The 24,071-nt window shown below is 52.1% G+C and overlaps 1 protein-coding gene across 1 annotated transcript in view; it reads left to right on the top strand.

Moving 5' to 3' along the window:
• The window catches only part of LOC137543622 (serine/threonine-protein phosphatase 2A 65 kDa regulatory subunit A alpha isoform-like), a gene marked incomplete at its 3' end in the record, with an annotated part of 183,382 nt that overhangs the window by 102,656 nt on the left and 56,655 nt on the right, over window positions 1–24,071 (top strand). The window contains exons 8-9 of the mRNA XM_068264738.1: window positions 489–559; window positions 14,897–15,031. Coding sequence (XP_068120839.1) covers window positions 489–559; window positions 14,897–15,031 — 206 coding nt within the window. The remainder of the gene's footprint in view (window positions 1–488; window positions 560–14,896; window positions 15,032–24,071) is intronic.

Genomic DNA, 24,071 nt, shown 5'->3' with positions numbered 1-24,071 from the left:
TTATGTATTTATATAGCAGTGACATCTTCTGCAGCACATTACAGAGTACATAGTCATGTCACTGACTGTCCTCAGAGGAGCTCACAATCTAATCCTGCCATAGTCATAGTCTAATGTCCTACCATATTATTATTCTGTATTTATATAGCACTGACATCTTCTGCAGCACATTACAGAATACATAGTCATGTCACTGACTGTCCTCAGAGGAGCTCACAATCTAATCCTGCCATAGTCATAGTCTAATGTCCTACCATATTATTATTATGTATTTATATAGCACTGACATCTTCTGCAGCACATTACAGAGTACATAGTCATGTCACTGACTGTCCTCAGAGGAGCTCACACTCTAATCCTACCATAGTCGCCGTCTAATGTCTTACCATATTATTATCTTGAAACAAAATAAAAATCCCCTTTCCCTTCTCATGTGTAATGTTTGGATAAATGATGCTTTTGTGTTCTGCTTTTGTTTCGTGTTGTAGAATTCTGTGAGAACCTGTCAGCGGACTATCGGGAGAATGTCATCATGACACAGATTCTGCCGTGTGTCAAGGTACAGTATGCCTTTGTGCTGTTATCAGTAATAATATTGATAAAGGGCCAACCTATACTGTGGCGCTGTACAAAGTAAGAATCAATAATGGGGTAGAAAATAGAAAAAGATGGAGTACACCAATATACAAAATGCATATTGGGGACAAAATACAGAACTGGTAATGACATTGACATAGTAGCATGATGAATAAAATGTATCATGAATTCCAAGAGTCAAAAGGGTGAGAGAGCTCTGCCCTTGTGAGCTTACAATCTCTAAAGGAATGGGGGGAGGTAATATACAATTTTCATGCCTAGTGGCTGTGTGTTTTAGAATATCTAGTAGGAGTACATCTTGACCTTCGGACATAGGGGAAATGGCCTAAGCTAGAGCTTATGCTTGTTGGAAAAAGTGAGTTTTGGCAGAGAGAGTTTAAAGGTACTAAAGGTTGGAGAGTGATGGATGTCTTCTGGAAGGGCATTCCAGATGAAGGGAAAAGCATGTGAGAAGTCTTGTATATGTGAATGTGAGGAGGTGATTCTAGAGGAGGATAATAGAAGCTCGTGGGCATGTCTGAGATTGCAGTTGGGTTGGTATCTGGATATTAGTCAGGAGATGTACAGGAGAAAGATTGTGGAGAGCTTTGTAGGTTAGGGTTAAGAGTTTGAACCGGATCCTCTGGGTAATTGGCAGCCAGTGAAGAGCTTGACAGAGAGGAGCAGCAGAGAAAGAGCAGGAAGAGAGATGAATGAGACGAGCAGCTGAGGTCAGTACAGATTGGAGTGGGGCCAGTCTATTAGCTGGCAGAGAGGAGCCGCAGAGGAGGAGTGAGAGGAGAGATGAATGAGAGGAGCAGCTGAGATCAGTACAGATTGGAGCGGGGCCAGTCAGTTAGCTGGCAGAGAGGAGCCGCAGAGGAAGAGCGGGAAGAGAGTTGAATGAGAGGAGCAGCTGAGATCAGTACAGATTGGAAGGGGGGGCCAGTCTATTAGCTGGCAGAGAGGAGCCGCAGAGGAGGAGCGAGAGGAGAGATGAATGAGAGGAGCAGCTGAGATCAGTACAGATTGGAGCGGGGCCAGTCTGTTAGCTGGTAGAGAGGAGCCGCAGAGGAGGAGCGGGAAGAGAGATGAATGAGAGGAGCAGCTGAGATCAGTACAGATTGGAGCAGGGCCAGTCAGTTAGCTGACAGAGAGGAGCAGCAGAGGAGGAGCGGGAAGAGAGATGAATGAGGAGCAGCTGAGGTCAGTACAGAGTGGAGCGGGGCCAGTCTATTCGTTGGTAGAGAGGAGCAGCGGAGAAAGAGCGAGAGGAGAGATGAATGAGGAGCAGCTGAGGTCAGTACAGATTGGAGCGGGGCCAGTATGTTAGCTGGCAGAGAGGAGCAGCAGAGGAAGAGCGGGAAGAGAGATGGAGAGGAGCAGCTGAGATCAGTACAGATTGGAGCAGGGCCAGTCAGTTAGCTGGCAGAGAGGAGCCGCAGAGGAGGAGCGGGAAGAGAGATGAATGAGAGGAGCAGCTGAGATCAGTACAGATTGGAGCCGGGCCAGTCTGTTAGCTGGCAGAGAGGAGCAGCATAGGAGGAGCGGGAAGAGAGATGAGAGGAGCAGCTGAGATCAGTACAGATTGGAGGGGGGGGCCAGTCTATTAGCTGGCAGAGAGGAGCCGCAGAGGAGGAGCGGGAAGAGAGATGAATGAGAGGAGCAGCTGAGATCAGTACAAATTGGAGCGGGGCCAGTCTGTTAGCTGGCAGAGAGGAGCAGCAGAGGAGGAGCGGGAAGAGAGATGAATGAGAGGAGCAGCTGAGATCAGTACAGATTGGAGCGGGGCCAGTCTGTTAGCTGGTAGAGAGGAGCAGCAGAGGAGGAGCGGGAAGAGAGATGAATGAGAGGAGCAGCTGAGATCAGTACAAATTGGAGCGGGGCCAGTCTGTTAGCTGGCAGAGAGGAGCAGCAGAGGAGGAGCGGGAAGAGAGATGAATGAGAGGAGCAGCTGAGGTCAGTACAGATTGGAGCGGGGCCAGTCTGTTAGCTGTCAGAGAGGAGCAGCAGAGGAAGAGCGAGAGGAGAGATGAATGAGAGGAGCAGCTGAGATCAGTACAGATTGGAGCGAGGCCAGTCTGTTAGCTGGCAGAGAGGAGCAGCAGAGGAGGAGCGGGAAGAGAGATGAATGAGAGGAGCAGCTGAGTTTAGTACAGATTGGAGCGGGGCCAGTCTGTTAGCTGGCAGAGAGGAGCAGCAGAGGAAGAGCGAGAGGAGAGATGAATGAGAGGAGCAGCTGGGGTCAGTACAGATTGGAGCTGGGCCACTCTGTTAGCTGACAGAGAGGAGCAGCAGAGGAGGAGCGGGAAGAGAGATGAATGAGAGGAGCAGCTGAGCTCAGTACAGATTGGAGCGGGGCCAGTCTGTTAGCTGGTAGAGAGGAGCAGCAGAGGAAGAGCGAGAGGAGAGATGAATGAGGAGCAGCTGAGGTCAGTACAGATTGGAGCGGGGCCAGTCTGTTAGTTGGCAGAGAGGAGCAGCAGAGGAAGAGCGGGAAGGGAGATGAATGAGACGAGCAGCTGAGATCAGTACAGATTGGAGGGGGGCAGTCTGTTAGCTGGCAGAGAGGAGCAGCAGGGGAAGAGCGGGAAGAGAGATGAATGAGAGGAGCAGCTGAGATTAGTACAGATTGGAGCGGGGCCAGTCTGTTAGCTGGCAGAGAGGAGCAGCAGAGGAAGAGCGGGAAGAGAGATGGAGAGGAGCAGCTGAGATCAGTACAGATTGGAGCAGGGCCAGTCAGTTAGCTGGCAGAGAGGAGCCGCAGAGGAGGAGCGGGAAGAGAGATGAATGAGAGGAGCGGCTGAGATCAGTACAGATTGGAGGGGGGCAGTCTGTTAGCTGGCAGAGAGGAGCAGCGCCGGAAGAGAGATGAATGAGAGGAGCAGCTGAGATCAGTACAGATTGGAGCAGGGCGAGTCTGTTAGCTGGCAGAGAGGAGCAGCAGAGGAGGAGCGGGAAGAGAGATGAATGAGAGGAGCAGCTGAGATCAGTACAGATTGGAGCAGGGCCAGTCTGTTAGCTGGTAGAGAGGAGCAGCAGAGGAGGAGCGAGAGGAGAGATGAATGAGACTAGCAGCTAAATTCAGTACAGAGTGGAGCGGGGCCAGTCAGTTAGTTGGCAGAGAGGAGCAGCAGAGGAGGAGCGGGAAGAGAGATGAATGAGAGGAGCAGCTGAGATCAGTACAGATTGGAGCGGGGCCAGTCTGTTAGCTGGCAGAGAGGAGCAGCAGAGGAAGAGAGATGAATGAGACGAGCAGCTGAGTTCAGTACAGAGTGGAGCAGGGCCAGTCTGTTATTTGGCAGAGAGGAGCAGCAGAGGAAGAGCGAGAAGAGAGAAGAATGAGAGGAGCAGCTGAGATCAGTACAGATTGGAGCGGGGCCAGTCAGTTAGTTGGCAGAGAGGAGCAGCAGAGGAAGAGAGATGAATGAGAGCAGCAGCTGAGATCAGTACAGATTGGAGGGGGCCAGTATGTTAGGTGGTAGAGAGGAGCAGCAGAGGAAGAGAGGTGAATGAGAGGAGCAGCTGAGATCAGTACAGATTGGAGCGGGGCCAGTCAGTTTGCTGGTAGAGAGGAGCAGCAGAGGAGGAGCGTGAAGAGAGATGAATGAGACGAGCAGCTGAGATCAGTATAGATTGGAGCGGGGCCAGTCAGTTAGCTGGCAAAGAGGAGCCGCAGAGGAGGAGCGGGAAGAGAGATGAATGAGAGGAGCAGCTGAGATCAGTACAGATTGGAGGGGGCCAGTATGTTAGTTGACAGAGAGGAGCAGCAGAGGAAGAGAGAGATGAATGAGGAGCAGCTGAGATCAGTACAGATTGGAGGGGGGCAGTCTGTTAGCTGGCAGAGAGGAGCAGCAGGGGAAGAGCGGGAAGAGAGATGAATGAGAGGAGCAGCTGAGATTAGTACAGATTGGAGCAGGGCCAGTCTGTTAGCTGGTAGAGAGGAGCTGCAGAGGAGGAGCGGGAAGAGAGATGAATGAGAGGAGCGGCTGAGATCAGTACAGATTGGAGGGGGGCAGTCTGTTAGCTGGCAGAGAGGAGCAGCAGGGGAAGAGCGGGAAGAGAGATGAATGAGAGGAGCAGCTGAGATTAGTACAGATTGGAGCGGGGCCAGTCTGTTAGCTGGCAGAGAGGAGCAGCAGAGGAAGAGCGGGAAGAGAGATGGAGAGGAGCAGCTGAGATCAGTACAGATTGGAGCAGGGCCAGTCAGTTAGCTGGCAGAGAGGAGCCGCAGAGGAGGAGCGGGAAGAGAGATGAATGAGAGGAGCGGCTGAGATCAGTACAGATTGGAGGGGGGCAGTCTGTTAGCTGGCAGAGAGGAGCAGCGCCGGAAGAGAGATGAATGAGAGGAGCAGCTGAGATCAGTACAGATTGGAGCAGGGCGAGTCTGTTAGCTGGCAGAGAGGAGCAGCAGAGGAGGAGCGGGAAGAGAGATGAATGAGAGGAGCAGCTGAGATCAGTACAGATTGGAGCAGGGCCAGTCTGTTAGCTGGTAGAGAGGAGCAGCAGAGGAGGAGCGAGAGGAGAGATGAATGAGACTAGTAGCTAAATTCAGTACAGAGTGGAGCGGGGCCAGTCTGTTAGCTGGCAGAGAGGAGCAGCAGAGGAAGAGAGATGAATGAGACGAGCAGCTGAGTTCAGTACAGAGTGGAGCGGGGCCAGTCTGTTATTTGGCAGAGAGGAGCAGCAGAGGAAGAGCGAGAAGAGAGAAGAATGAGAGGAGCAGCTGAGATCAGTACAGATTGGAGCGGGGCCAGTCAGTTAGTTGGCAGAGAGGAGCAGCAGAGGAAGAGAGATGAATGAGAGCAGCAGCTGAGATCAGTACAGATTGGAGGGGGCCAGTATGTTAGGTGGTAGAGAGGAGCAGCAGAGGAAGAGAGGTGAATGAGAGGAGCAGCTGAGATCAGTACAGATTGGAGCGGGGCCAGTCAGTTTGCTGGTAGAGAGGAGCAGCAGAGGAGGAGCGTGAAGAGAGATGAATGAGACGAGCAGCTGAGATCAGTATAGATTGGAGCGGGGCCAGTCAGTTAGCTGGCAAAGAGGAGCCGCAGAGGAGGAGCGGGAAGAGAGATGAATGAGAGGAGCAGCTGAGATCAGTACAGATTGGAGCAGGGCTAGTCTGTTAGCTGGTAGAGAGGAGCAGCAGAGGAAGAGCGAGAAGAGAGATGAATGAGAGGAGCAGCTGAGATCAGTACAGATTGGAGCAGGGCCAGTCTGTTAGCTGGCAGAGAGGAGCAGCAGAGGAAGAGCGAGAGGAGAGATGAATGAGACAAGCAGCTGAGTTCTGTACAGATTGGAATGGGACCAGTCTGTTAGTTGGCAGAGAGGAGCAGCAGGGGAAGAGCAGGAAGAGAGATGAATGAGAGGAGCAGCTGAGATCCGTACAGATTGGAGCAGGTGAGCAAAGAAGGATCCGCAAACCAGGCCGGGTTGAAGTGTAAAAGGCTGATATTTTATTGAAGAAATCCACAGATAGTGCAATAAAATCACAGGATCAACTAACGCGTATCGGGCCTACCATCTGCCCTTAATCGTAGTTAAAAGTGAGCCTGTATAGGGAGGAATTTATATGAAACCAGGGAGGTGAAAACTCCGCCCCCGGAGACACACAAACCACTCCTTAAAGAGACATACATCCTCAAAGACACTAGACAAAAAATTCTATAATAACATTGAGATAGCATATAAAAGGTGTATAAAAAGTTACCACTGAGTTTAACAGTATAAATGTATAAGCCAGAAAAAAGAGAGAACACCGACAACACAAGGTACAGTAAGATTAATGGGCATAGCTTTAGATAAAATGTAAAAGTGCACACAATCTCTCAATATGTGTAAACCAAGCTCAAATCCCACTTTTTATTAAGCCCCTGTGGTGTGCGAGTGCCCAATCTATGGATCCAAAAGGCTTCACGTTTCAACAACAACCTTTGAATGTCGCACCCTCTGACTGGACAAACCACCCGCTCCACCCCCTGAAACCTAAAGGAAGATAAATCCCCCCTATGTACAGTTTCAAAATGTTTTGAGACAGCAGACTTGCGAAACGTATTCCAATTTGTGCCACAATAATGTTCTGCTATGCGCGCTCCCAAATGGCGAGTGGTGCACCCCACATATTGAGTACAACATGAGATGCAAGATATAACATAAATGGTATATTTAGTATTGCAATTTACATAATGTCTTATAGGAAAATCCTTATTGTACACAAAGGAAAATATAGAATTACCCCTCTTGTGACAATGATAATAGTTACACGTAGAAAAGCCACAGGGGTACGAACCCACTGTGGCCAACCACGTAGGAGTGCGAGAGGTGGAGGGGGACCGAAAAAGACTGGGTGAAAGAATGGACCCTAAAGTTCGGGCCCTTCTAGCAGAGAAACGACACCCTCTATCCAAAATTGTCTTAAGTTTTGTATCCGGATGTAGTACCGGAATATATTTTTTCACAATGTTAGTAATTTTATTAAACTCCAGACTATAATCGGTAACAAAAGTAACCTGATCCTGTTCGGCCCCACTCACAGGTCTGTTATTCAACAAGTCTGAGCGTGATCTCCTGGTTCCTCTCAGGCGTCCCACAGCCAACTGTTTGTGGGTATAACCCCTCTGTTTGAGTCTAGTCTCCACCAAATCACATTCTTGCTCGATATCCAATGGATTCGAGCAATTACGTGCAGCCCTAGTAAATTCCCCTGTAGGGATGGCATTTATCGTATGTCTAGGGTGGCACGAGCTAGCCAGCAGGATAGAATTACCTGCTGTAGCTTTCCGAAAAGTACGTGTGGAGACTGACTGTGACAGAGAATCACCTACAAGGGTAAGGTCCAAGTAATCAATTTTAAACGGATCAGAATTCATAGTAAACTTTAAATTAAGAGTGTTATCGTTGACATAACTCAGAAAGTCCCCCAGGAGGGCTGGAGGACCCCCCCACACCAAAAGTAAGTCATCTATAAACCTGCCATACCAAACAATATGGGAGGCAAAGGGGTTATCATCTCCAAAGATGCGGAGCTCCTCCCACCACCCCATATCGAGGTTCGCAAGGGAGGGGGAAAATTTAGCCCCCATAGAAGCTCCGCATCTTTGGAGATAAAACCCCGAATCAAACATAAAATAATTGTGTGTGAGGAGGTACTCCACAGCCCTCCCGAGAAAAATCCGGAGAGGAGTATCAAAAGAAGAATATTTTCGGAGATGGAAATCCATGGCCTCCAGGGCCAGGTCGTGCGAGATGGAAGAATACAGTGATGTGACATCCATAGTCACCCACACAAACCCACTCTCCCACACAAAGCCTTCAAAGAGAACATGGCGGGTGTCCTGCAAATAACCCGGAAGCCTAGTAACTAGGGGATGTAGGTGTGCATCAACCCACTCACCCAAACGTTCACCCACGGAGCCAATCCCGGCCACAATTGGCCGGCCCCGGGGGGGGACGTCCGGTTTATGGATCTTCGGGAGATGGTGGAAAACGGGCACAACCGGGTGCAACGGACATAGATACTCTGATATTCGCTTGGTTAAAACACCCGTGCTGTGCCCGAGGTCCAACAGCACCCGAAGATCCCCAAGGAAATCCTGCGTGGGGTCCCGGAGCAAGGGCCGATACACATCCACATCCCCCAACTGCCTAAGGGCCTCTGCTCGATAGTCCAAGGCATCCAGGACCACGACCGAACCCTCCTTGTCTGCCGAGCGTATAACAATGTTGCTATTGCTCTCAAGTGCAGTTAAAGCTTGTTGCTCGGAGACTGAGAGGTCGGACGGGGCCCTGGAAGCCCTGGACAACGAAGTCAATTCTTTTTCACACAGGTCCTGGAATAAATCTATCTCAGGAGACCTGGCATTGACAGGATACAAAGATGGATTTGAAATAACAGTGGGAACCACCTGCTGTAAACCCACCACCTCGGACAGTGTTTCGTCCAGGTCTCGTAACGCACATAAGGTCCTAATGTCCTGAAACGAGGGGACATCCTTAATACATCCCCCAGAAAAAAACCTGAGTCACGAGATTCCATGGAGTCAACATCATCCGATAGGAAATGCTTTCTCACTACCAGGTTTCTCACAAATTTGTTGAGATCCAAAATAGTGTGAAACAAATCAAAATGGCAGGAGGGAGCAAAGGATAGGCCCCTAGACAGAAGATTGACTTGATCAGGGGAAAGGACATGACTAGAAAAATTAACAACATTATGCATGGAGGAGTTGGAATCTCCTAAAAGTTTGGATTTTCTATGTTTGCGCCCCGCTCGACGGGTGCGTTTCTTTTTTGCTTCCGTTTTTTTGCTTTGGTTGATCTCCTGGGTGCTCTGTAATACGACATGGGGGGAATGGGCACACCCGATGTCTGAAGTACTGTAGGGACCCCCGGTGAGTGTGAATTAGTGGGGAAAATAGTTTGCAAATTTGAACGGTGTATATCTGACACCTCCGAAGTGTCGGACTGAGACCCTAAATTGTCCGAAGAACTAAAACTCACATTCTTTTTTGGGGTAAATTTCTTAAGGATGGATTTAGGTGACCTATAAAAAGATTCCCATCTCCCCCATTCATACACAACATTTTTATTGTAATCATTAGTGTCCCTCAGGAACTTGACACGCTTAGTCTCCATGATGATTGTCTCCAACTTATTAATGTTATGCTTCAACTTGGAGTTCAACTCATCATAGAGAGCTAAGGTATCGAACGCCCTGAGATCCCGATTAGTTTTATCTATCTGTAGCTTCAGATCTATAAGTTTCTGCTCTTCATATGTGACTATAAGCTGCAAAGAGCAGTCTGATAGAATCTGATTCCACTCCAGAATGAAACTGTCGGAGTACACTGTGGTGGGGACCTTTTTAATGCATAGGCCTCTGGGAATAATACCTTTGCTGATATAATGTTTCAAGCTGGTTACATCCCACCACAGACGTACTTCCTTGTCCATTAAACATTCCAGAGTGGTTTGTAAAGAATGTAGTGTAAGCTCGGGCTGTAAACTGGCTGCATTGGTATTCCCTGAGAACACTGAAATGAACTTGTTTTTACGGTCAGTGTCATGCAAAAGGCCCCCAAAGGAATCCAAATTAGCACTGGGATCAAAACCATATCTGGACTCATCCGCATGTATCATCTGATTGGGCACGGGTGCAGCTGAAACCACAGCAATATCATTATACACCGTATCATTGTGAGATAAAACCACATCAGTGCCCACAGATGGTGTCGTGGGCGATTGCATAACTCTAGTATGCTCAGACTGTGCTCCCATTTCCCCAGTAAAGCTAGGGGGGACATTCGCATGATTTAGCAACAGGTTTACAAACACACATGTTGGCACTCTGTGATGGTATATAATTTGAGTCACAAGCACGCAAATAAGAGAGAAGAATGAGAGAAGCAGCTGAGATCAGTACAGATTGGAGCAGGGCCAGTCTGTTAGCTGGCAGAGAGGAGCAGCAGAGGAAGAGCAGGAAGAGAGATGAATGAGAGGAGCAGCTGACTTCAGTACAGATTGGAGGGGGGGCAGTCTGTTAGTTGGCAGAGAGGAGCAGCAGAGGAAGAGTGAGAAGAGAGATGAACGAGAGGAGCAGCTGACTTCAGTACAGATTGGAGGGGTGCCAGTATGTTAGCTGGTAGAGAGGAGCAGCAGAGGAAGAGAGGTGAATGAGGAGCAGCTGAGATCCGTACAGATTGGAGCGCCCCGCTCTGTTAGCTGGCAGAGAGGAGCAGCAGAGGAAGAGCGGGAAGAGAGATGAATGAGAGGAGCATCTGAGATCAGTACAGAGTGGAGCGGGGCCAGTCTGTTAGCTGGTAGAGAGGAGCAGCAGAGGAAGAGCGGGAAGAGAGATGAATGACAGGAGCATCTGAGATCAGTACAGAGTGGAGCGGGGCCAGTCTGTTAGCTGGTAGAGAGGAGCAGCAGAGGAAGAGCCAGAGGAGAGATGAATGAGAGGAGCAGCTGAGCTCAGTACAGATTGGAGTGGGGCCAGTCTATTAGCTGGCAGAGAGGAGCCGCAGAGGAAGAGCGGGAAGAGAGATGAATGAGACGAGCAGCTGAGGTCAGTACAGAGTGGAGGGGGGGCAGTCTGTTAGCTGGTAGAGAGGAGCAGCAGAGGAAGAGAGATGAATGAGACGAGCAGCTGAGGTCAGTACAGATTGGAGGGGGGGGGCAGTCTGTTAGCTGGTAGAGAGGAGCAGCAGAGGAAGAGCGGGAAGAGAGATGAATGAGAGGAGCAGCTGAGATCAGTACAGATTGGAGCGGGGCCAGTCTGTTAGCTGGTAGAGAGGAGCCGCAGAGGAGGAGCGGGAAGAGAGATGAATGAGAGGAGCAGCTGAGATCAGTACAGATTGGAGCGGGGCCAGTCTGTTAGCTGGTAGAGAGGAGCAGCAGAGGAAGAGCGGGAAGAGAGATGAATGAGAGGAGCAGCTGAGATCAGTACAGATTGGAGTGGGGCCAGTCTATTAGCTGGCAGAGAGGAGCCGCAGAGGAAGAGCGGGAAGAGAGATGAATGAGACGAGCAGCTGAGGTCAGTACAGAGTGGAGGGGGGGGCAGTCTGTTAGCTGGTAGAGAGGAGCAGCAGAGGAAGAGAGATGAATGAGACGAGCAGCTGAGGTCAGTACAGATTGGAGGGGGGGCCAGTCTGTTAGCTGGTAGAGAGGAGCAGCAGAGGAAGAGCGGGAAGAGAGATGAATGAGAGGAGCAGCTGAGATCAGTACAGATTGGAGCGGGGCCAGTCTGTTAGCTGGTAGAGAGGAGCCGCAGAGGAGGAGCGGGAAGAGAGATGAGAGGAGCAGCTGAGATCAGTACAGATTGGAGCGGGGCCAGTCTGTTAGCTGGTAGAGAGGAGCAGCAGAGGAAGAGCGGGAAGAGAGATGAATGAGAGGAGCAGCTGAGATCAGTACAGATTGGAGCGGGGCCAGTCTGTTAGTTGGCAGAGAGAAGCAGCAGAGGAAGAGCGGGAAGAGAGATGAATGAGAGGAGCAGCTGAGATCAGTACAGATTGGAGGGGGGGCCAGTCTATTAGCTGGCAGAGAGGAGCCGCAGAGGAGGAGCGGGAAGAGAGATGAATGAGAGGAGCAGCTGAGATCAGTACAGATTGGAGGGGGGGCCAGTCTATTAGCTGGCAGAGAGGAGCCGCAGAGGAGGAGCGAGAGGAGAGATGAATGAGAGGAGCAGCTGAGATCAGTACAGATTGGAGCGGGGCCAGTCTATTAGCTGGCAGAGAGGAGCCGCAGAGGAGGAGCGGGAAGAGAGATGAATGAGAGGAGCAGCTGAGATCAGTACAGAGTGGAGCGGGGCCAGTCTGTTAGCTGGTAGAGAGGAGCAGCAGAGGAAGAGCGAGAGGAGAGATGAATGAGACGAGGAGCTGAGATCAGTACAGATTGGAGGGGGCCAGTCTGTTAGTTGGTAGAGAGGAGCAGCAGGGGAAGAGAGAGAAGAGAGATGAATGAGAGGAGCAGCAGAGTTCAGTACAGATTGGAGCGGGGCCAGTCTGTTAGCTGGCAGAGAGGAGCAGCAGAGGAGGCGCGGGATGAGAGATGAATGAGAGGAGCAGCTGAGATCAGTACAGAGTGGAGCGGGGCCAGTCTGTTAGCTGGTAGAGAGGAGCAGCAGAGGAAGAGCGAGAAGAGAGATGAATGAGAGGAGCAGCTGAGGTCAGTACAGATTGGAGCGGGGCCAGTATGTTAGTTGGTAGAGAGGAGCAGCAGAGGAGGAGCGGGAAGAGAGATGAATGAGACGAGCAGCAGAGTTCAGTACAGATTGGAGCGGGGCCAGTCTGTTAGCTGGTAGAGAGGAGCAGCAGGGGAAGAGCAGGAAGAGAGATGAATGAGAGGAGCAGCAGAGTTCAGTACAGATTGGAGCGGGGCCAGTCTGTTAGCTGGCAGAGAGGAGCAGCAGAGGAAGAGCGGGAAGAGAGATGAATGAGACGAGCAGCAGAGTTCAGTACAGATTGGAGCGGGGCCAGTCTGTTAGCTGGCAGAGAGGAGCAGCAGAGGAGGAGCGGGAAGAGAGATGAATGAGAGGAGCAGCTGAGATCAGTACAGATTGGAGCGGGCCAGTCTGTTAGTTGGTAGAGAGGAGCAGCAGAGGAGGAGCGAGAAGAGAGATGAATGAGAGGAGCAGCTGAGATCAGTACAGATTGGAGCGGGGCCAGTCAGTTAGCTGGCAGAGAGGAGCAGCAGGGGAAGAGAGAGAAGAGAGATGAATGAGAGGAGCAGCTGAGATCAGTACAGATTGGAGCGGGGCCAGTCTGTTATTTGGTAGAGAGGAGCAGCAGAGGAAGAGCGGGAAGAGAGATGAATGAGAGGAGCAGCTGAGGTCAGTACAGATTGGGGCGGGGCCAGTCTGTTAGTTGGCAGAGAGGAGCCGCAGAGGAAGAGCGGGAAGAGAGATGAATGAGAGGAGCAGCTGAGATCAGTACAGATTGGAGCAGGGCCAGTCAGTTAGCTGGTAGAGAGGAGCAGCAGAGGAGGAGCGGGAAGAGAGATGAATGAGACGAGCAGCTGAGATCAGTACAGATTGGAGCGGGGCCAGTCTGTTAGTTGGTAGAGAGGAGCAGCAGAGGAAGAGCGCGAAGAGAGATGAATGAGAGGAGCAGCTGAGGTCAGTACAGATTGGAGGGGGGCCAGTCTGTTAGCTGGCAGAGAGGAGCCGCAGAGGAGGAGCGGGGAAAGAGATGAATGAGAGGAGCAGCTGAGGTCAGTACAGATTGGAGCGGGGCCAGTCTGTTAGCTGGCAGAGAGGAGCAGCAGGGGAAGAGAGAGAAGAGAGATGAATGAGAGGAGCAGCTGAGATCAGTACAGATTGGAGCGGGGCCAGTCTGTTATTTGGTAGAGAGGAGCAGCAGAGGAAGAGCGGGAAGAGAGATGAATGAGAGGAGCAGCTGAGGTCAGTACAGATTGGGGCGGGGCCAGTCTGTTAGTTGGCAGAGAGGAGCCGCAGAGGAAGAGCGGGAAGAGAGATGAATGAGAGGAGCAGCTGAGATCAGTACAGATTGGAGCAGGGCCAGTCAGTTAGCTGGTAGAGAGGAGCAGCAGAGGAGGAGCGGGAAGAGAGATGAATGAGACGAGCAGCTGAGATCAGTACAGATTGGAGCGGGGCCAGTCTGTTAGTTGGTAGAGAGGAGCAGCAGAGGAAGAGCGCGAAGAGAGATGAATGAGAGGAGCAGCTGAGGTCAGTACAGATTGGAGGGGGGCCAGTCTGTTAGCTGGCAGAGAGGAGCCGCAGAGGAGGAGCGGGGAGAGAGATGAATGAGAGGAGCAGCTGAGGTCAGTACAGATTGGAGCGGGGCCAGTCTGTTAGCTGGCAGAGAGGAGCCGCAGAGGAGGAGCGGGGAGAGAGATGAATGAGAGGAGCAGCTGAGATCAGTACAGATTGGAGGGGGGGCCAGTCTGTTAGTTGGTACAGAGGAGCAGCAGAGGAAGAGCGGGAAGAGAGATGAATGACACGAGCAGCTGAGTTCTGTACAGATTGGAGGGGGGCCAGTCTGTTAGCTGGCAGAGATGAGCCGCAGAGGAGGAGCGGGGAGAGAGATGAATGAGAGGAGCAGCTGAGACCAGTACAGATTGGAGGGGGGGCCAGTCTGTTAGCTGGCAGAGAGGAGCAGCAGAGGAGGAGCGGGAAGAGGATGAATGAGAGGAGCGGCTGAGATCAGTACAGATTGGAGTTTTTGAGTTGGAGATGAAAGGAGCTGATTAGGGAGTGGATGTGAGGAAAAAAGAGACAGACAAATATTACCAATAAGCACCGTGCTTTGGGAACTGAAATTATAGGGGTGTTATGAAAAGTATTGTTATAACAGGCAGAGAGTTGTAGCCTATTGCTGTACTGTGATGTGTATTTACACTGTATGTAATGGGGATAGCAGGTTACATTGTGTACAGCTGTATATATACAGTGTATGTCATGGGGATAGCAGGTTACATTGTGTACAGCTGTATATATACAGTGTATGTAATGGGGATAGCAGGTTACATTGTGTACAGCTGTATGTATACCGTGTATGTAATGGGGATAGCAGGTTACATTGTGTACAGCTCTGTTTATACACTATATGTAATGGGGATAGCAGGTTACATTGTGTACAGTTCTGTTTATACACTATATGTAATGGGGATAGCAGGTTACATTGTGTACAGCTGTATGTATACCGTGTATGTAATGGGGATAGCAGGTTACATTGTGTACAGCTGTATATATACAGTGTATGTAATGGGGATAGCAGGTTACATTGTGTACAGCTGTATATATACCGTGTATGCAATATGAATAGTAGGTTGCAGTAACTGTATTTCACGCTCCCTCCATACACAGGAACTGGTGTCAGACGCTAACCAGCATGTGAAGTCTGCACTGGCTTCGGTTATTATGGGCCTGTCCCCAATTCTTGGAAAGGATAATACCATTGAGCACCTGCTGCCACTGTTCCTGGCTCAGCTGAAGGATGAGGTATGTGAAATCTTAGCATTTACTGTACATCACCTCTGCCAATTCCCATCTCCGCCACAAGAGGGTGCATGGGAGTAGAAAGTCATTGGGAATTTAAAGAAAACCCGAGGCGGATTATTTAAATCTTAATAGGACCCAGAGGTGTGTCATGTGCACAATGGCATGCCTCTGTGTCCTTCTATCGCCGCCTCTAGTCCCCCAGGGTCTGCTGTGCCCCCCTGAAACTATTGCAAGACTAGTGACAATCTGCTTGTCGCTAGCAGTCTGTTTTCCTGAGGCTTGTCAATTACCCTCCTCCCCTCGCCCCTCCCCGCCTCTGCTAGCTTCCTCCGATTGGAAGCCAAGCTGTGACCCAGGAGTACTTCCGATTGGAGGAAGCTAGCGGTGTGATAGAGTCTGCTATGGAGGCGGCAATGCGGAGGAGGCTAATTGACAAGCCTCAGGTAAAGAGACGGCTAGCAACAAGCAGATTAATTATATGGTAGAGGAAGAAAGCCCTTAAAAAAATAGCACCTCCCACAGCAAAATTTGAAAAAGTATAACAAAAATCTTTATTCACTATTGGGTATATTAATAATCACAGTACTGATGGTTCAATTAAGAATACAACCATTTAAAAACCAAGCAAATATTCCAACATGATCCCTGCTGCATATGAAACAATCACTCTCAATGCAATATATTGTATAATGACCCAATGCTGCTGTCAGATATAAAACCCCACAGTAGGCTCAGTATTGAGCCCAACAGGGGAGAACCCGGCTTCAGTATACAACCTAGTGTGATGCAGGACCAATAACCACCTGTGCAATAATACAAAAACCCACAGTAGGCTCAATATTGAGCCCAACGGGGAGAGAACCCGGGTTCAGTATACAACCTAGTGTGATGCAGGACCAATAACCACCTGTGCAATAATACAAAAACACACACGACTAAATATCGCATATATAAGATTATGAAATAAAGTGCACAATTGCCATCCAAGTATACAGTATTACTAGTGATAAGATGCCTAGTAAAATATTAAGGCAAAGGAGCAGCCCATAGGAAAGAGCATAAAGTGGAGGAGTGCAAAAAGTAGGAGATACATAGCCCAGAAATGGTGAAGTCAATCTCAGCAGCACAGCAGGGAACAAGGAATCCCCTCAGAGGACAAGATCCCACTAGTTCCGCGAGAGTCACCTCAGCACAGCAGGGAACAAGGAATCCCCTCAGAGGACAAGATCCCACTAGTTCCGCGAGAGTCACCTCAGCACAGCAGGGAACAAGGAATCCCCTCAGAGGACAAGATCCCACTAGTTCCACAAGAGTCACCTCAGCACAGCAGGGAACAAGGAATCCCCTCAGAGGACAAGATCCCACTAGTTCCGCAAGAGTCACCTCAGCACAGCAGGGAACAAGGAATCCCCTCAGAGGACAAGATCCCACTAGTTCCGCGAGAGTCACCTCAGCACAGCAGGGAACAAGGAATCCCCTCAGAGGACAAGATCCCACTAGTTCCGCGAGAGTCACCTCAGCACAGCAGGGAACAAGGAATCCCCTCAGAGGACAAGATCCCACTAGTTCCGCGAGAGTCACCTCAGCACAGCAGGGAACAAGGAATCCCCTCAGAGGACAAGATCCCACTAGTTCCGCGAGAGTCACCTCAGCACAGCAGGGAACAAGGAATCCCCTCAGAGGACAAGATCCCACCAGTTCCGCGAGAGTCACCTCAGCACAGCAGGGAACAAGGAATCCCCTCAGAGGACAAGATCCCACCAGTTCCGCGAGAGTCACCTCAGCACAGCAGGGAACAAGGAATCCCCTCAGAGGACAAGATCCCACTAGTTCCACGAGAGTCACCTCAGCACAGCAGGGAACAAGGAATCCCCTCAGAGGACAAGATCCCACTAGTTCCGCGAGAGTCACCTCAGCACAGCAGGGAACAAGGAATCCCCTCAGAGGACAAGATCCCACTAGTTCCGCGAGAGTCACCTCAGCACAGCAGGGAACAAGGAATCCCCTCAGAGGACAAGATCCCACTAGTTCCACGAGAGTCACCTCAGCACAGCAGGGAACAAGGAATCCCCTCAGAGGACAAGATCCCACTAGTTCCACGAGAGTCACCTCAGCACAGCAGGGAACAAGGAATCCCCTCAGAGGACAAGATCCCACTAGTTCCGCGAGAGTCACCTCAGCACAGCAGGGAACAAGGAATCCCCTCAGAGGACAAGATCCCACTAGTTCCGCGAGAGTCACCTCAGCACAGCAGGGAACAAGGAATCCCCTCAGAGGACAAGATCCCACTAGTTCCGCGAGAGTCACCTCAGCACAGCAGGGAACAAGGAATCCCCTCAGAGGACAAGATCCCACCAGTTCCGCGAGAGTCACCTCAGCACAGCAGGGAACAAGGAATCCCCTCAGAGGACAAGATCCCACTAGTTCCGCGAGAGTCACCTCAGCACAGCAGGGAACAAGGAATCCCCTCAGAGGACAAGATCCCACTAGTTCCGCGAGAGTCACCTCAGCACAGCAGGGAACAAGGAATCCCCTCAGAGGACAAGATCCCACTAGTTCCGCGAGAGTCACCTCAGCACAGCAGGGAACAAGGAATCCCCTCAGAGGACAAGATCCCACTAGTTCCGCGAGTCACCTCAGCACAGCAGGGAACAAGGAATCCCCTCAGAGGACAAGATCCCACTAGTTCCGCGAGTCACCTCAGCACAGCAGGGAACAAGGAATCCCCTTAGAGGACAAGATCCCACTAGTACCGCGAGAGTCACCTCAGCACAGCAGGGAACAAGGAATCCCCTCAGAGGACAAGATCCCACTAGTTCCACGAGAGTCACCTCAGCACAGCAGGGAACAAGGAATCCCCTCAGAGGACAAGATCCCACTAGTTCCGCGAGAGTCACCTCAGCACAGCAGGGAACAAGGAATCCCCTCAGAGGACAAGATCCCACTAGTTCCGCGAGAGTCACCTCAGCACAGCAGGGAACAAGGTATCCCCTCAGAGGACAAGATCCCACTAGTTCCGCGAGAGTCACCTCAGCACAGCAGGGAACAAGGAATCCCCTCAGAGGACAAGATCCCACCAGTTCCGCGAGAGTCACCTCAGCACAGCAGGGAACAAGGAATCCCCTCAGAGGACAAGATCCCACTAGTTCCGCGAGAGTCACCTCAGCACAGCAGGGAACGAGGAATCCCCTCAGAGGACAAGATCCCACTAGTTCCGCGAGAGTCACCTCAGCACAGCAGGGAACAAGGAATCCCCTCAGAGGACAAGATCCCACTAGTTCCGCGAGAGTCACCTCAGCACAGCAGGGAACAAGGAATCCCCTCAGAGGACAAGATCCCACTAGTTCCGCGAGAGTCACCTCAGCACAGCAGGGAACAAGGAATCCCCTCAGAGGACAAGATCCCACTAGTTCCGCGAGAGTCACCTCAGCACAGCAGGGAACAAGGAATCCCCTCAGAGGACAAGATCCCACTAGTTCCACGAGAGTCACCTCAGCACAGCAGGGAACAAGGAATCCCCTCAGAGGACAAGATCCCACTAGTTCCGCGAGAGTCACCTCAGCACAGCAGGGAACAAGGAATCCCCTCAGAGGACAAGATCCCACTAGTTCCGCGAGAGTCACCTCAGCACAGCAGGGAACAAGGAATCCCCTCAGAGGACAAGATCCCACTAGTTCCGCGAGTCACCTCAGCACAGCAGGGAACAAGGAATCCCCTCAGAGGACAAGATCCCACTAGTTCCGCGAGAGTCACCTCAGCACAGCAGGGAACAAGGAATCCCCTCAGAGGACAAGATCCCACTAGTTCCGCGAGAGTCACCTCAGCACAGCAGGGAACAAGGAATCCCCTCAGAGGACAAGATCCCACTAGTTCCGCGAGAGTCACCTCAGCACAGCAGGGAACAAGGAATCCCCTCAGAGGACAAGATCCCACTAGTTCCGCGAGAGTCACCTCAGCACAGCAGGGAACAAGGAATCCCCTCAGAGGACAAGATCCCACTAGTTCCGCGAGAGTCACCTCAGCACAGCAGGGAACAAGGAATCCCCTCAGAGGACAAGATCCCACTAGTTCCGCGAGAGTCACCTCAGCACAGCAGGGAACAAGGAATCCCCTCAGAGGACAAGATCCCACTAGTTCCGCGAGAGTCACCTCAGCACAGCAGGGAACAAGGAATCCCCTCAGAGGACAAGATCCCACCAGTTCCGCGAGAGTCACCTCAGCACAGCAGGGAACAAGGAATCCCCTCAGAGGACAAGATCCCACCAGTTCCGCGAGAGTCACCTCAGCACAGCAGGGAACAAGGAATCCCCTCAGAGGACAAGATCCCACTAGTTCCGCGAGAGTCACCTCAGCACAGCAGGGAACAAGGAATCCCCTCAGAGGACAAGATCCCACTAGTTCCGCGAGAGTCACCTCAGCACAGCAGGGAACAAGGAATCCCCTCAGAGGACAAGATCCCACTAGTTCCGCGAGTCACCTCAGCACAGCAGGGAACAAGGAATCCCCTCAGAGGACAAGATCCCACTAGTTCCGCGAGTCACCTCAGCACAGCAGGGAACAAGGAATCCCCTCAGAGGACAAGATCCCACTAGTACCGCGAGAGTCACCTCAGCACAGCAGGGAACAAGGAATCCCCTCAGAGGACAAGATCCCACTAGTTCCACGAGAGTCACCTCAGCACAGCAGGGAACAAGGAATCCCCTCAGAGGACAAGATCCCACTAGTTCCGCGAGAGTCACCTCAGCACAGCAGGGAACAAGGAATCCCCTCAGAGGACAAGATCCCACTAGTTCCGCGAGAGTCACCTCAGCACAGCAGGGAACAAGGAATCCCCTCAGAGGACAAGATCCCACTAGTTCCGCGAGAGTCACCTCAGCACAGCAGGGAACAAGGAATCCCCTCAGAGGACAAGATCCCACTAGTTCCACAAGAGTCACCTCAGCACAGCAGGGAACAAGGAATCCCCTCAGAGGACAAGATCCCACTAGTTCCGCAAGAGTCACCTCAGCACAGCAGGGAACAAGGAATCCCCTCAGAGGACAAGATCCCACTAGTTCCGCGAGAGTCACCTCAGCACAGCAGGGAACAAGGAATCCCCTCAGAGGACAAGATCCCACTAGTTCCGCGAGAGTCACCTCAGCACAGCAGGGAACAAGGAATCCCCTCAGAGGACAAGATCCCACTAGTTCCGCGAGAGTCACCTCAGCACAGCAGGGAACAAGGAATCCCCTCAGAGGACAAGATCCCACTAGTTCCGCGAGAGTCACCTCAGCACAGCAGGGAACAAGGAATCCCCTCAGAGGACAAGATCCCACCAGTTCCGCGAGAGTCACCTCAGCACAGCAGGGAACAAGGAATCCCCTCAGAGGACAAGATCCCACCAGTTCCGCGAGAGTCACCTCAGCACAGCAGGGAACAAGGAATCCCCTCAGAGGACAAGATCCCACTAGTTCCACGAGAGTCACCTCAGCACAGCAGGGAACAAGGAATCCCCTCAGAGGACAAGATCCCACTAGTTCCGCGAGAGTCACCTCAGCACAGCAGGGAACAAGGAATCCCCTCAGAGGACAAGATCCCACTAGTTCCGCGAGAGTCACCTCAGCACAGCAGGGAACAAGGAATCCCCTCAGAGGACAAGATCCCACTAGTTCCACGAGAGTCACCTCAGCACAGCAGGGAACAAGGAATCCCCTCAGAGGACAAGATCCCACTAGTTCCACGAGAGTCACCTCAGCACAGCAGGGAACAAGGAATCCCCTCAGAGGACAAGATCCCACTAGTTCCGCGAGAGTCACCTCAGCACAGCAGGGAACAAGGAATCCCCTCAGAGGACAAGATCCCACTAGTTCCGCGAGAGTCACCTCAGCACAGCAGGGAACAAGGAATCCCCTCAGAGGACAAGATCCCACTAGTTCCGCGAGAGTCACCTCAGCACAGCAGGGAACAAGGAATCCCCTCAGAGGACAAGATCCCACCAGTTCCGCGAGAGTCACCTCAGCACAGCAGGGAACAAGGAATCCCCTCAGAGGACAAGATCCCACTAGTTCCGCGAGAGTCACCTCAGCACAGCAGGGAACAAGGAATCCCCTCAGAGGACAAGATCCCACTAGTTCCGCGAGAGTCACCTCAGCACAGCAGGGAACAAGGAATCCCCTCAGAGGACAAGATCCCACTAGTTCCGCGAGAGTCACCTCAGCACAGCAGGGAACAAGGAATCCCCTCAGAGGACAAGATCCCACTAGTTCCGCGAGTCACCTCAGCACAGCAGGGAACAAGGAATCCCCTCAGAGGACAAGATCCCACTAGTTCCGCGAGTCACCTCAGCACAGCAGGGAACAAGGAATCCCCTTAGAGGACAAGATCCCACTAGTACCGCGAGAGTCACCTCAGCACAGCAGGGAACAAGGAATCCCCTCAGAGGACAAGATCCCACTAGTTCCACGAGAGTCACCTCAGCACAGCAGGGAACAAGGAATCCCCTCAGAGGACAAGATCCCACTAGTTCCGCGAGAGTCACCTCAGCACAGCAGGGAACAAGGAATCCCCTCAGAGGACAAGATCCCACTAGTTCCGCGAGAGTCACCTCAGCACAGCAGGGAACAAGGTATCCCCTCAGAGGACAAGATCCCACTAGTTCCGCGAGAGTCACCTCAGCACAGCAGGGAACAAGGAATCCCCTCAGAGGACAAGATCCCACCAGTTCCGCGAGAGTCACCTCAGCACAGCAGGGAACGAGGAATCCCCTCAGAGGACAAGATCCCACTAGTTCCGCGAGAGTCACCTCAGCACAGCAGGGAACGAGGAATCCCCTCAGAGGACAAGATCCCACTAGTTCCGCGAGAGTCACCTCAGCACAGCAGGGAACAAGGAATCCCCTCAGAGGACAAGATCCCACTAGTTCCGCGAGAGTCACCTCAGCACAGCAGGGAACAAGGAATCCCCTCAGAGGACAAGATCCCACTAGTTCCGCGAGAGTCACCTCAGCACAGCAGGGAACAAGGAATCCCCTCAGAGGACAAGATCCCACTAGTTCCGCGAGAGTCACCTCAGCACAGCAGGGAACAAGGAATCCCCTCAGAGGACAAGATCCCACTAGTTCCGCGAGAGTCACCTCAGCACAGCAGGGAACAAGGAATCCCCTCAGAGGACAAGATCCCACTAGTTCCGCGAGAGTCACCTCAGCACAGCAGGGAACAAGGAATCCCCTCAGAGGACAAGATCCCACTAGTTCCGCGAGAGTCACCTCAGCACAGCAGGGAACAAGGAATCCCCTCAGAGGACAAGATCCCACTAGTTCCGCGAGTCACCTCAGCACAGCAGGGAACAAGGAATCCCCTCAGAGGACAAGATCCCACTAGTTCCGCGAGAGTCACCTCAGCACAGCAGGGAACAAGGAATCCCCTCAGAGGACAAGATCCCACTAGTTCCGCGAGAGTCACCTCAGCACAGCAGGGAACAAGGAATCCCCTCAGAGGACAAGATCCCACTAGTTCCGCGAGAGTCACCTCAGCACAGCAGGGAACAAGGAATCCCCTCAGAGGACAAGATCCCACTAGTTCCGCGAGAGTCACCTCAGCACAGCAGGGAACAAGGAATCCCCTCAGAGGACAAGATCCCACTAGTTCCGCGAGAGTCACCTCAGCACAGCAGGGAACAAGGAATCCCCTCAGAGGACAAGATCCCACTAGTTCCGCGAGAGTCACCTCAGCACAGCAGGGAACAAGGAATCCCCTCAGAGGACAAGATCCCACTAGTTCCGCGAGAGTCACCTCAGCACAGCAGGGAACAAGGAATCCCCTCAGAGGACAAGATCCCACCAGTTCCGCGAGAGTCACCTCAGCACAGCAGGGAACAAGGAATCCCCTCAGAGGACAAGATCCCACCAGTTCCGCGAGAGTCACCTCAGCACAGCAGGGAACAAGGAATCCCCTCAGAGGACAAGATCCCACTAGTTCCGCGAGAGTCACCTCAGCACAGCAGGGAACAAGGAATCCCCTCAGAGGACAAGATCCCACTAGTTCCGCGAGAGTCACCTCAGCACAGCAGGGAACAAGGAATCCCCTCAGAGGACAAGATCCCACTAGTTCCGCGAGTCACCTCAGCACAGCAGGGAACAAGGAATCCCCTCAGAGGACAAGATCCCACTAGTTCCGCGAGTCACCTCAGCACAGCAGGGAACAAGGAATCCCCTCAGAGGACAAGATCCCACTAGTACCGCGAGAGTCACCTCAGCACAGCAGGGAACAAGGAATCCCCTCAGAGGACAAGATCCCACTAGTTCCACGAGAGTCACCTCAGCACAGCAGGGAACAAGGAATCCCCTCAGAGGACAAGATCCCACTAGTTCCGCGAGAGTCACCTCAGCACAGCAGGGAACAAGGAATCCCCTCAGAGGACAAGATCCCACTAGTTCCGCGAGAGTCACCTCAGCACAGCAGGGAACAAGGAATCCCCTCAGAGGACAAGATCCCACTAGTTCCGCGAGAGTCACCTCAGCACAGCAGGGAACAAGGAATCCCCTCAGAGGACAAGATCCCACCAGTTCCGCGAGAGTCACCTCAGCACAGCAGGGAACAAGGAATCCCCTCAGAGGACAAGATCCCACTAGTTCCGCGAGAGTCACCTCAGCACAGCAGGGAACAAGGAATCCCCTCAGAGGACAAGATCCCACTAGTTCCGCGAGAGTCACCTCAGCACAGCAGGGAACAAGGAATCCCCTCAGAGGACAAGATCCCACTAGTTCCGCGAGAGTCACCTCAGCACAGCAGGGAACAAGGAATCCCCTCAGAGGACAAGATCCCACTAGTTCCGCGAGAGTCACCTCAGCACAGCAGGGAACAAGGAATCCCCTCAGAGGACAAGATCCCACCAGTTCCGCGAGAGTCACCTCAGCACAGCAGGGAACAAGGAATCCCCTCAGAGGACAAGATCCCACTAGTTCCACGAGAGTCACCTCAGCACAGCAGGGAACAAGGAATCCCCTCAGAGGACAAGATCCCACTAGTTCCGCGAGAGTCACCTCAGCACAGCAGGGAACAAG

Source organism: Hyperolius riggenbachi, unplaced genomic scaffold, assembly GCF_040937935.1.
Source record: "Hyperolius riggenbachi isolate aHypRig1 unplaced genomic scaffold, aHypRig1.pri scaffold_132, whole genome shotgun sequence".
In the NCBI taxonomy this organism is placed as follows: Eukaryota; Metazoa; Chordata; class Amphibia; order Anura; family Hyperoliidae; genus Hyperolius; species Hyperolius riggenbachi.
This window is presented reverse-complemented; position numbering and strand designations above follow the sequence as displayed.